Raw genomic sequence first — 13,600 nt, forward strand, 5'->3', positions numbered from 1 at the left:
AATTAAAAACGAACAATAGATTTTATCACTCGAGAAGTAACTTTGCCTTAACTGTTGGAAATAATGAAAACTAAAAAAATCTGAAACTTCACCATTCTTGGGTTTTGTTGTCTTTTATACTTTTCTTCAGAAAACGCTGAATTTTAACTAGTTTTCCAGCTTTTTTTACATCAAGACAATTTTTGCGCTTTGTCAATATACTTACGCTACAATATGCTGCAAGTACCCCACACTTTCCCTAAAAAAAAAACAAAAAAAAAAAAAAAAAAACCACATTTCTTTTAAAAAACCCAGCTTTAGTTGGGTTTTATTTTAAAAAAAACCCTGGGTCCATGGGCTTTTTAAAAAAAACCCGGGTTTTTGCCAACTCTGACTGCAAAAGCTGACATCGGTAAAAAAAATAATAGATTCGTCCATTTCCGGCTGTAAAACGGATGTTTGTCTTTCCATACAATCCGTGGTCAGACAGTAATTCAGTGTAAACATTCATGTTTTTTGCGTAAAATGAGGGTGTCCCCCAGTTTTGCCAACGCAAAAATCCCCCCCTCCCCTTGTTTTTCAATTTCAATCATACATTTTGATATACTTAAAGGGGGAAGAAATTTAAAATGTCAGCAAAACGCGGGAAAAGCAAAAAATGAGGCAATGTAAATTAAAGTAAAAACGAAAGCGATTAAAATTTATTGTGGCGTTTTCAACTCTTTTCATTGCTTTCATCTGTACTTTTATCTACTGCCTGGCCACCAATCAGATGGAAAGGTTAACATCCGGTTTACAGGCTGAAATGAACGCATCTATTAGTTTACAGGGATGCCAGCTTTTGCAGATGTGTGTTTTGCTCTAAATTAATCAGAGTCACATTCAAATGAGCAGAACAGGGGCATCAAATTTTTCTTCCCAACCATCATTTAGATACAGTCCAACCACGGATTGCATGGAATTTTCAAACGTCCAGATAAGACTAATCTATGTGAATAAGGGGGAAAAGTAAAAATTTGATGCGCGTATTCTGCTCATCTGAATGAGACTCTGCTGCTGCAAAAGCCGACATCGGTAAAAAATTATAGATTTGTCCATTTCTGGCTGTAAAACGGATGTTTGTCTTTCCATACGATCCGTGGTCAGACAGTAGACTTGTCTTAACTGGACATTTGCCAATTCCATATCAACCGTGGGCAGACAGTATGGTATCTCGTTTTACTCATTTCTAAGTACAAAGTTTTGATCGTTTTCACAAAAACATCTCTTTAGAGATGAACTAAACATGCATCAATAGGTAGCAAAAGGTTGATTTCTTTATTTAGTCTCATGTTAAATCAAATCTCTCAAAACCATTGTCTTACGACCAAACGGCACGACCTTGAGGGTCACGGATTTTGACAAAATTCTAGCTATAGGTCCATTTCCACTAGGTATGAGCGCAGGTAAATCGGTTTGACTGCAACGAGGGCCCAAAGTTGCCAGTTTAGCCCTAGAAATGCAATGGCGTTTCCATTGGAATTTCAGACTTCGACACTGTGTTCGATCTCCCGACACCTTTGGCATCTTTTGTTAGTAAACTGAGTATAACGGAGAACACGTATTTATTTATGGGCACTATCTAAGATATTTGAAAAGTCGAAAGGATTTCGTATTTTTTTTTTTTTTTTTTTTTTTTTTTTTGTGTGTGTGTGCCATGTGCAATAAATCAAGAGCTTTTTCATCTCTCCCATTTTTGCTTATCAATGTGGGGTATCTTTGATAGCAAACGATAAATATCCAGTTAAAGTAAATGTTTTTATTAGCAAACGATAAATACTTTTTACTAGCACACGATTAATACAAAATGAAAATAATTAGTTTCATTTGCAAACGAGAAATGTCCTGTAACTCTGTCATTTTGGCATTCAAGTTATTGAAATCAAAAGGAGTAACCAATTTAAATTTGAGAACCGCTTATAAAAAATTAGTATATCCACCATATTTAATTCGAAGGTAAGCATACAAATGGCTCATACTGCAGTACAGTAGCAGAAAAATGGATAAAAATGGTAATTTTAAAGGAAACTCCGTTGCATCCTGGGTCCAAATTATCAACTTCTGATCCCTGTTGCTGCCGAACTAGGGCCTATGCAGTCAAACCGCCTTACCTGCGCTCATACCTATTGGGAATTGACCTACAGTCGAACCTCCATATATCGAACTTCCACATATCGAAATTTTCTATATATCGAAATCCCAGCAAACTTCTATGTTCATTACATAGAAAAATTGTTTCTATATATCGAAAAAAATCTCTATATATCGAAAAAAAACGAGAGATATTCGTAGATTTTTTTTTTCCATTTTAGACTGTTTTGTCTCATGAAAAATGAAGGTTAGGGGAGAAAATTATGTTCACTAAAGGTTGCTACGAAACTCATAAGGAATCTGGGGTTGAGGGGTGTGTAGATAGGTCGTTGTTCCGTTCTGGAGTTCTTTAATTTCCTCAAGTTTATTTCAAGTCTTAGTTGTAACCAGTAGCACTGTAGTTTCAAAATATCCCTTTTGTTCTGTTGATTATCATTCCTAGTCTTTTTAACTTCAGTAAAAATCATTCATGTTATGTAGATTAATATTAAACTTTTCTCTCCATTACATTGTCAAAACAAAAATCCCCTAGTGTTGCGGATTAAGTTGAATTGCCGAAGAATGAAGATGTATGAAGGAGCAAAAATGTGTAATTTCTGTTAACTTTTTAATTATTAATTTTCGTTTAATCCGATGCTCGTATAAATTATAAATAGGGTTTCATACACGAAAATTAGCTTTAATTTTAATCTTTTATTAGATTTTAATGATAAAATAAGATCGTTTCCATATATCGAAATCGCTATATATCGAATTTTTTTTCCGGCAATTTGCTACTTCAATATATGGAGGTCCGACTGTATGTTTAGAATTTTGTCTAAATCCATGACCCTCCAGTTCGTGCCGTTTGGTAGTTGGTAAAAAAAAAATGTTTGCTTTCGATTTAATTGCTTGTACATTCAACCTTTTTATTTTGAAGAAGTAAATCTTGAAAAGTTAAATGTTCATGATACCTTCCTTATCAAAAGAAAGGTCATTTTCAGGGCCAAATATTTTATTTTATGTTGAAGGTGGAGACGTGAAAAGCAATACTATGACAAAAAAACATACCGCCATATAAGTTGCATCATTAATTATTATTAAAAGTTTCATAGAAATGTAAAACTCTAAAAGAGCAGCAAACATAAAAGATATTTTCTTGTTTCGCCAAGGTAGAAAATAAACGAATTGCCAAGTAAAGTGACGCACCTTTAATAAAAAAGTCTTTTTGGCGGATGATTATTGATAGATTTTTTAATGTTGGTTTGTTTGTTTTCAGGATTATTTTAATCAACTTTTTATTTTATTTAATGAATTAGTTTTTGTCTGGCAGATTTTAAAAACTTAATTTAATTGCTTGGTGGATATTTTTTCATTGTAATGGAGAATTTAGTCTCATTTTATTGATTGTTTTGTTAAAAATTTAAAAAAAAGAAAAGAAAAAGAAACGTACATAGATTCGCCAAAGTAGTTTCTATGTAATTTGGGGTAAAAAATGAGGCAAAGAATAACATCAAAAATTCTCGCCAAGTTAAAAATTGCGTCAAAAAAAATCCCTCTAAAATGTTCAATAATTTACAATTTTTTTGAGCAATCACGATTGCTTATTGTTCTCATTTCACAGTCCTTGACGTCCAAACCGCAAAACACTTGCATACTATTTTTGATGACTATTGCTCTTTTTAAACGTTGTCTAGTGTGTGTTACTAAAAAGACATACACATTGCAGTTCAAGTTACATTTTATTTTATATTGAGCATAGTACAAATAATACTAATGAAGAGAATTCAGCTACAAAAGACATAATACTCTTTCAAAATGATATTTTAAAACTTCGAGTCCAGCTTAATTTCTTGCGGCGAATATTGCTTTAAAATAAAAAAAAAAAAATATTCGAAAGATGAACATTACTTAATCAGTCAGTTTTGTCAGTAAACATCAATGCATTCTTCAAAGATAAAAAATATATAGGGAATAATTATGTTGACAAACGAATTCACCCAAGACTTTACTTCCTTTGACACCACTTGAAAAACGAATATATATATTTTTTTTTTTTTGGAATAGTTCTGTTGAAATCAAAATTATTCACACGGCTGAATGGATCCTCTGATGAAGAGAAAGCATCCAAATTTTATGGACGGTCCGCGTACGAGCTGCGGCCGGCCGTCGACGGATCCGACTCGTGACGAAAAGAAATTGCCAAAAAGAAAACATCCACCGTCGCTGGCTAATGCAACATTCAAACAGCAGCCGCACATCACGTTCGCCACGTAAAGCGGACAGAGTAACGTTTTCCGAAAAGGGAGAAGCATTCATACTTTGCGGAACGCGAAAAAGTCACATGTCAGTCTCTCATCCAATAGAGAGAGCGGGCTCATCTCGTAGAGACCAATGCAATGCGACGCCCAACTCTACGGACCGTCAGAAATCTGGCTTCTCGTCCCGTCGACAGGTCCCGTACAATACGGCTTGCTGTCATGGCAACGCCGGTTGAAAACTGGTTTTAGGGAGAAAAGCATACGTCGGTGACGGATGTACGGACGTAGTGTGAATGTTGCATAAGTTGGTGAAGGGACCGTGCTCGCTATTCGCAGGCACGGATGAAGTGGCGCAGGTCCCGCTCGCTCAGGTGCAGCGACACGAGGTCCGTGCACGTGGGGGGCAACTCCCGGACCGCGAGGGAGAAGCACTCCAGCCAGCGGGGGGCCAGGGCCCTCCACTTCTCCGCTTCCCCCGCGACGAGGGAGATCCAGTCGCCATAGATCGGGAAGTCGGCACGGCCCCTCCCCAGGGCCTCGAGGCACCGCGATACCCGGCTCACGTGCCTCGTCAGGACGTGCCGGTAGGACCACCGCGATCCGGGGGCGACACGGGCGTCCTTCATCCGCCGGACCTCCGCCTCGCATCGGGGGAGGAACTCGATGCAGCTCTCAATGTCTTCCTCGAGGCAATGCCCCCAGTTCAGGGCGACGCCCCTCAAGGCACACCAGGCGAGGATCGCTTTCGCTGCATCATCTCGTCGATGAAAAAAAGCCTCATTCAGGGGACCCCATCCCTCATCGTTCCGGTCCGGACGAGCGCCACTCCACAGAAGTTTCCTCACAACCCCAGTGAATCCGCATCCCGCAGCGAGAAACAGGGGAGTGTCCTTTTCTTCGTCAGGGTGGTCGATCTCGCCGTCGGCTCCCGCCAGGAGCTCCGCCGCAGCCTCCGTATCTTCGCACATGGCATAGTGGAGGGGCGTCCGTCCGGTCCCATCTTCCGCGCGCGTGTCCGCTCCGGCGGCGAGCAGTTTCCGGACGGCGCCCACGAATCCCGCCCCGGCGGCGAGATGCAGAGGAGTGCGGCCCTCGGCGTCTGCGATGTCCGTGATGCAGTCCGCATCGAGCAGGAGCTCCGCGGCAGTCTCCCGCTTAAAGTCGAGAGCAAAGTGTAGGGGCGTGTATCCTCCACTTCCAGAACGCGTGTCCGCTCCGGCGGCGAGCAGTCTCCGGATGACTCCCACGAATCCTTTCATTGCAGCCAATTGCAGAGGGACATATTCATCCTCATCTTGGACGTCGATGATGCAGTCCGCGTCCGCCAAGAGCTCCGCCGCGGCCTCCTTCCCCTTGTCCAGGGCCGAGTGGAGGGGCGTCCGTCCCCTTCCGTCCCTTGCCCTCGTGTCCCATCCTCTGTCCAGCAGCTCTTTAATCTTCTCCAGGTCTCCGTCCTCTGCCGCCCGGTGCAACGCGGTCCTCCCACACTCGTCCGTTTCCGACGCGGAGACTCCGGGCGCGGGTCTCCTGAAAGAGGAAGGAATTTGTAGAATATATTACCGCTAATAGCGTTTATAATTTACATCCACCATGAAAATAACAATTTCCGTCTGTTGAGATCAGAAGACACTTATTTAAAAGCAAATCTTTTATTGAAGATATTATAACATACATGAATTTCATATCTACGATCTTTGTTGCTAACCAAATTAACGGCATAACCTTCTAAAACAAAAACATCTTGTTTCCTTAACTTATAAGGACAGAACATTTGCATAATTCAGTTCACGGTTTGCAGTGATACTTTTCACTTTAAAAATATATAATAAAGTATGCAAATGTGCTTTCAAATGTACGTACGAAAAACAATAGAATTAAAAAAATTCTAACAGAATTCTTAGTCCGGTCATCCCGCGTCGAATCGAACAAAAGAAAAACAGATTCAGTGATTTCCATAAAATTTTCGGGTTCCAGTCTGCTCATGCACTGAATGAAATAAAAAAAAAAAAGCTTTGGATTTTTCTGACCTTCCGTTTTTCGTGCGAGTCCGCACCCAGAACTTTTCTTTTAAAACTATAACAATTAAAAATAAATACAGTCGGACCTCCATATATCGAAGTAGCAAATTGCCGGAAAAAAATCGATATATAGAAATTTCGATATATAGAAACAATTAGTTTTTATCATAAAAATCTTTTAAAACATTAAAATTAAAGCTAATTTTCGTGCATGAAACCCAATTTCTAATTTATACGAGCATCGGATTAAATGAAAGTTAATAATTGAAAAAATAACAGAAATTACTTTTGCGCCTTCACACATCTTCATTTTTCGGCAGTTCAACTTGATCCGCAACATCAGGGTCTTTTCGTTTTGACAATGTAATCGAGAGAAAAAGAAAAAACCACATTCTACTTAACCTGAATAATTTTTACTGAAACTAAAAAGACTAAAAATGATAATCAACAGACAAAAGGGAGAACTTTAATCTGAGTTTGCAGTGTTACTGGTTACAAATAAGATTTGAAATGAACTTGACGGAATTCAAGAACTCCAGAACGGAACAACGACCTATCTACACAGCCCTCAACCACAGATTAATTATGAGTTTCGTAACAACCTTTACTGAACATAATTTTCTCCCCTAACCATCATTTTTCCTGAGACAAACAGTCTAAAAGAGGGGGGGAAAATCGACGAATGTCTCGAGAAAAATTTCGATATATAGAGATTTTTTCGATATATAGAAACAATTTTTCTATGTAATGAACATGGAAACGTGCTGGAATTTCGATGTATAGAAAATTTCGATATGTGGAAGTTCGATATATGGAGGTCCGACTGTAAATAGGTAAATAAAAAAAATATTAAAAAATAAATAAGTAAAAAAAGAGGGTTAAAAATAAAAGAGTGCTAAAGGCGTTCAGAAATATTGGGGGGGGGGGTTGCCATCGAACTTGGTGGGGGGGGAGCACCCCTGCTTTATGAGCAACAAATAGGGGAAATATGTGGAGCTAAAAGATGCATGATTTTTTTACAGGACAAAGTCTAAAAGCGCTGTGAATTTACTGGATAGGAGGGGGTGAAAGGCAATAATTGAAAAGGTTTAGGTTTCATAAGTTTTTAGTTCAGACTATTGGCAATCAACTTTTTTTTTTTGTGATACAGACAGATGTCACAATTGTTTATTTGGCAGTTCTTTCACTTGATGTAAGGCAGTGGCTCCTCGCTATTGAAAAAAGAAGATATGCTACATTTACATTAATTGTTTATTACAGTGACTAGCTGCGTTGCCCGGCTTTGCTCGGTCCTACTTTAAAATAAAAATTGTGTCAAGTGACGTATATCCAACAATCAGGCGTAAAAAACAAATAAAAAAAAAACATCATGATTTTCCTTCCAAACAATGATGGCAAATATTAAAATATTTTTAAGAATTTAAATCCAGAAAGATGGATTTAAAATGCATAACCATGGAAACACAAAATAAGTTTAGGGAATTAAAATGCGAAAGAAAATGGTTCACAATTTGAATGGAATCGAGATTTCTTAAACTTGATTTAAAAAGGCTTCTAACTTTTTTTCCTTTCGAGATAAAAGCTTATTTTTTCGACCATAGGTCGAATTAATTCTGGAGTAAAAAAGGTCGCTTTTTCCAATGACGTCAAAAAGAAAGCTGTGGGACAATTCCTTCACTTTTTATTGATTTATTTAATGAAGAAAGTAGTACCTAAATTTCAGCTAAGCCTAAAAAAAATCGAGGTAAAAACGCAAATAACTCCCGCTGTAATAAAGTTAGAGCATTGAAACAAATAGCGTAGAACATGGAAAACAGGGGCGTAGCTAAGGGGGGGTTTTGGGGACAACCCCCCCCCCCCGCCCGAAACGTTAGTCTCAAAAAAAAAAGGGAAAAAGAAGAGAGAAAAGAAAGGAAAAAAAGAAAAAAAATCAAAACGACTTTTTTTTGAGTAACAAAGGTCAAAAATTCACTTCGCCCCCCCCCCCCAAGCCATTGAAAATCTGCTCCATGTGCGACCCTCAAGCATAAAGACGCCTCCCTCTGCTGCGACAATTTTCTGATAATTGAGTGAAATTTGACACTTCGCTTTAGAAATGAGATTGATTTATTAAATCCACATATATGCAGCCTTTCTTTGTCATAGATTCTGCAAATTGTTAAATATGTTTAACTTTATGAGCCACGCAGTGGGAATATTGCATACAGTCGAATCTATATATATCGAATTTCACATTAAAGGAAAAAAATCGAGATAAAGAGATTTTGAGATACGGGGGCTTTAAGAATCTTATTATAGAAGTTTGAAATATGACGGTGAAAATTTGAAATCGATACTAAAGACAATATGGGCTCTTGATTAAAATTCCTCTTTATTAGTTTTGTTAGGTATTTTTTCTATTATTACAGTATTAAGTGCTTTATTGCGAGTTTAAGGAATCATTTTGACAGTAAAAGAAACTTTAAGCATATCTTTTTCAAGAAAAAGTCTTTTATTGCTTTTTGGTCCCTGATTTTTTTTTTTTTTTTTTTTGATTCATTATTTATCCTCTTGAGGTTAGCAATTGCTGCAAATCTAACTTGGCTAGTATTCTACGATTTTTCTTTTTTCATCACTTGAAAAAAACTTATATTTTCTTTTCACTCCAATCATTTCGGTTTTCTAAGGAATCACAATTTTAAGAAAGAGAGCAACCAAAGAACAGTACTAATCCAGATAACAGAGCGAAATGGCTTTTAACTTGAATGACCTTTAACCATGAACTTGAAATGTTCATTTTTTTACATGTCAAACCTGTGAATTTCACCCTTTTACTCTTCTTCTAAGAAAGTGCGCGAAACGACTGTCCTTCGGTTAATCTTCCTGGAAAGCCTATTCGTGGAATGAATTTCTCCCTTTTTTCCATGCCTCCTCAGCTCTTGAAGACAATTCCTCTGTTTCTGAGTTGAAGAAAATGTTTTTGTTTGCTGCTTTAAAGATCATTGGGCTTCGAATTCAAAAATGATAGCATAACCGGAATTCGAAACGATAGAGGTTTTTGTTGGTCTGGTCTCATGTGTGTCATAGATCATAGTCAAAATGACCTTTGCTAACTAGAGTATCCATTGCAATCACATTGATTTTTCAGCCAGTATTTACTGCATATTCTTTTGGAAACGTACAGTCTGTTTAAAATAGTACATTCTAAGTGAAAGTTGTTGCATAATGAAGCGAGCAAAACCGATAACAAGCTTTTTAAAACCCAAAGTAAAAAATTAAAATGAAAAAAAGGATTGCTCTAAAAAGAGAAAGTTAACGTCATCTGAAGAAAACGAAGTACAGTCTGCAAAGCAGCATTAGTCCCATCAAACTCTTCCGAAGGTAATTTTATTTTAATTCAAAAGAAAAACTGCATAGCATTACATGAATAAAATGTTTAAAAACGAAATGAATCTAGATTATTTCTATTAGCTTGGTTCGCATTAAAAAGTAGAAAATAAAAAAGACTTCTGTTTATAATACACGAAAATCGCTGTTGCTCTCCCAAATAGATATTTATGTAAATAAAGACTTGAGAGGAGAACAGATGGTATGCATTTGAGCGAATAACTTTCTACTGTCTATATTTCTCCCGTAATTTTTTTCATTCAAATTTTATTAGCTGTTTTAGAATTAGCATAAATGTAAATACATAAAAAGCAACATATAAATATAACGATATGAAAAGCAATTTCATTTTTTGCGGGTTATAAATCACGAAGTCTTTTTACTTTCTTCTATATCTAATATATAGAAGAAAGTATTGGATTCGTGCAAATTTTCGAATTTCGAATTTTGACGGATTCGAACGTTTTGAGGTGTGCTGAGTCCATTTCGACCATTTTTGGAAAATGTCTGTCTGTCTGTATGTGTGTGTGTATGTGTGTCACGTCTGTGTGTGACCAGTTTTTTGTGGCCGCTCTACAACAAAAACTACCGCATGAAATCGAACGAAATTTGGTACACATATGTGCCCCTATGTGAACTTGTGCCCATTAGTGTTTGGCGCGAATTCCTCCAAGGGGGGTGGAGCAATGGGACGTTTTTCGAGTTACGCGTTCTTGCTATTACTCAGGAAGTAACTGGCGGAATCAAACAAAATTTGGTCCATATGTTGGTATTAACAGGAACAGGTGCTGATTCAATTTTGGTGTCAATAACTCAAACGGGGGTTGAGCTATAGAACGTTTTTTGTCGTCAATTGTGACTGCTGTATCTCAAGAAATAATGAACGGAATGAAAGAAAAATTTATCGGCAAGTAGCCCTTAGTGGGTATAAGAACTGATTTTATTTTTGTGTCAACAGCTAAAAAGGGGGTAGCGCAATCACCCGTTCTTTTTTTCCATTTTGAGTGTCCTATCTCAAGAAGTAATGCTACGTTCTGGTTGAAATTTGGAATATTTGTGAATCCATGTGTAAACAGGCTTTGGTTCAATTTTGACGCCGATCGCTCCAAGAGGTGTTGATTTTTTTATTTATTTTTTTTTTGCGAATAAAAATATTTTTATTAATGCAACAATAAGAAAGATAAATCGTAATAGATTGTCTTCTGCGTATTTCTCGTGATTTTAATTGTATGGAAATGATAGGAAATATTATCTCAATGATTTAAAATTTTTAACTGTTGCCATCTTATGTTTGTTAACAAATAAAATATTTGTAATTAATTCAAGCAAGGCTTTTAAAATAACTTTCAATTTTCGCTCTTTGCTTTGCTTTTGCAATAATTCAGACATTGGGATAGTCGTCAAGTTTTTGCATGTGTAATTTTGTTTTTGTTGGGAATATTGCTTCCTCGTCAAGCATGGGGAGGGATCAGAAAAAAAAAAAAGAAAAATATAGAAGAAAGTTTCGTGATGGCCACAACATACTAGTTTTATTTTGTTTCATACTTTTAGTGCAAACCAAGTTAGTAAAAATAGTCTTTATAGTCTGACCACGGATGAGATTGAAAGTCAAACATCCAGTTTACAGGCGGAAATGTAAGTATCTATTAGTTTTCAGGGTTGCCAGCTTTTGTAGATATGTGTTAGCCTCTAAATTAAGCAGTCACACTGAAATGAACGGAACGCGCTCATCAGATATTTGATTTTCCCCCTGATTTGGATAGACTGGTTTTGACAAGACCGTTGCTAGAAAATTTCTCTTTAAATTAAATGGAGGGAAAAGAAAAAAAAGTTGAATTTTCCGTAACATTAAAAAAAAATCTTTGCTTTTGTTTTGTTTTGTTTGACACAAGTATTGGAATTGGGGCACCCCATTCCAAAGTATGCAAGATTCACTGCCTCTTATTTTTTTCAATACTAAAAAAATTTACACACGCACACACACACACATATATATATATATATATATATATATATATATATATATATATATATATATATATATATATATATATATATATATATATATATATATAAAAGAAGTAATTCCCCCCCCCCCCCCGAAAGTCGAGTCTAGCTACGCCTCTGATGGAAAATTCTACCCTTTCGAACGATGTGTAATATTAATATGTGTAAGTAATTTTTCACCCCATTTTCGGGAATTTATGTGAAAATCGGGCCTAAATTGGAATAAAAAAAGAACTATTCATCGAATTGTTTTCGAACTGGTCTGCAAACCTTCTCGGGACTTAAAGGAACAAACTGTGAAAATTTCAGCGCAATCGGCCGGGTAGTTCTCGAGTTTTACGAGTTCAAACACACAGACGCTTTTTGGAGACTTCATTTTATACTATGTAGAGATTTGCTTCACTTGCGTTAGTACATTAGGGTGGTTCAAAAATACACTTAAAAAAAGGTTTCTCCTAGAAAACAGGGCACCACTCAATGTGTTTAGACTTGTGGATAGTAATATACTGGAAGAATTTTAGCTTCCTATTTCAACTGTAAGAAGATCAGCGAATTGAAATGTGATCGCTTCAGATAGGGTTACCAGCTTTAAAATTATCGCCATTTAGCGTCTGGTGTTAAACCTTCATCCTTGTTATTTTCACGACTCCAAATTTTCGGTGAATGTGTCAGAGATATTAATAATATTCATCATGCAGACCTGTTAAATGGTAGTTCTAAAATTATTTTTCTTGAATAAAGTTTTTATTTTCTGTTTTTATACTTTTAATGCTTTCATTTTGAAAAATGCAATCTGATTGCATCCGACATGAGAATCGAACTTTTACTCTTTTTTTTTCAAGCTAACTTCGCTTTATATGGAGGCAAATAAATAAAAAGTCTATTAAAACCACATTTCAAGATTTTAAAACGAAATTCCGTTTTTGTTTGAGTCAAACATTTAAATGCTGAATAGATGGCTTAATTTTAGTTTTTGCTGCAACTGTGCAGATAGACATAAATGATATGTTTATCATAAGCCTCTAAAATGCAATTCTAAAATTAAAAAAAAAAAATTCTTTTATGAGCCGTTTTTACTTTTGGAGCCCTCACTTTGCGAATTGCAATCTCTTTGCATCCGCTTTGAGAATCAGATTTTTCGAATTTTTGATGTTTAATACACTTTGTTAAGAGGTAAGCAAATAAATTCTCCTTTTATTTTTATTGAAATCACGAAATTTAAATGTTTTTAACAAAATTCCGAGATTTTTAAGAGTTTCAAAGAGTTAAATGCTAGGGCTCGACCGATGGCATTTTTTGGCCGATGGGCCGATGCCGATTGTTGGCCGATTGTTCAAAGATAGCCGATGGCCGATTGTTTTCCTCCAAATGGCCGATTGCCGATGGCCGATGGAAAAAAAAAATAATAATTTGAATTTTGATATTTTAAACTCAAATTATGTTTTTCGCCATCACGAGGCGACAGGACCCTACTTATTGGAGTTATTGTTTCTAGAAACTGCTCCTGTCCCCCCAAATCTGACACTTCTCCTAGGAGGTTACGTGTGTATAGTTGTGTGTGTGTGTGTAGGCGCGCATGCATGCGTAGGCTTGTGTGTGCGTAGACCTTTGTATAGACGTAGGCATGTGTATCTCTCTGTGTGTATAGGCGCTTGTGCATGAGTAGGCTTGTGTGTGCATAGACTTGTGTATGCATATAGGCGCGCGCGTGTGTGTGTGTATGAGCGTGTGTAGGACATGGACGCCACCAACCAGGAGAAGCGGATTTCGGGGGACATTGCTCAGGACCGGAGGGGCCGCGCCTGCATAGGACGGTGGGTTGGAATGCTGTAGAGGGAGGCAGGGGGGGATAAAATCAGG

At 37.0% G+C, this 13,600-nt stretch overlaps 1 protein-coding gene across 1 annotated transcript in view; it reads right to left on the bottom strand.

Annotated features, from left to right (window-relative positions):
* Window positions 1-4,656: 4,656 nt before the first annotated feature.
* LOC129232484 (receptor-interacting serine/threonine-protein kinase 4-like) overlaps window positions 4,657-13,600 on the bottom strand; it is a 59,067-nt gene continuing 50,123 nt past the window's right edge. The window contains exon 8 of the mRNA XM_054866629.1: window positions 4,657-5,876. Coding sequence (XP_054722604.1) covers window positions 4,676-5,876 — 1,201 coding nt within the window. The 3' untranslated portion in view covers window positions 4,657-4,675. The remainder of the gene's footprint in view (window positions 5,877-13,600) is intronic.

The sequence above is a fragment of the Uloborus diversus genome, unplaced genomic scaffold (assembly GCF_026930045.1).
Source record: "Uloborus diversus isolate 005 unplaced genomic scaffold, Udiv.v.3.1 scaffold_12, whole genome shotgun sequence".
NCBI lineage: Eukaryota > Metazoa > Arthropoda > Arachnida > Araneae > Uloboridae > Uloborus > Uloborus diversus.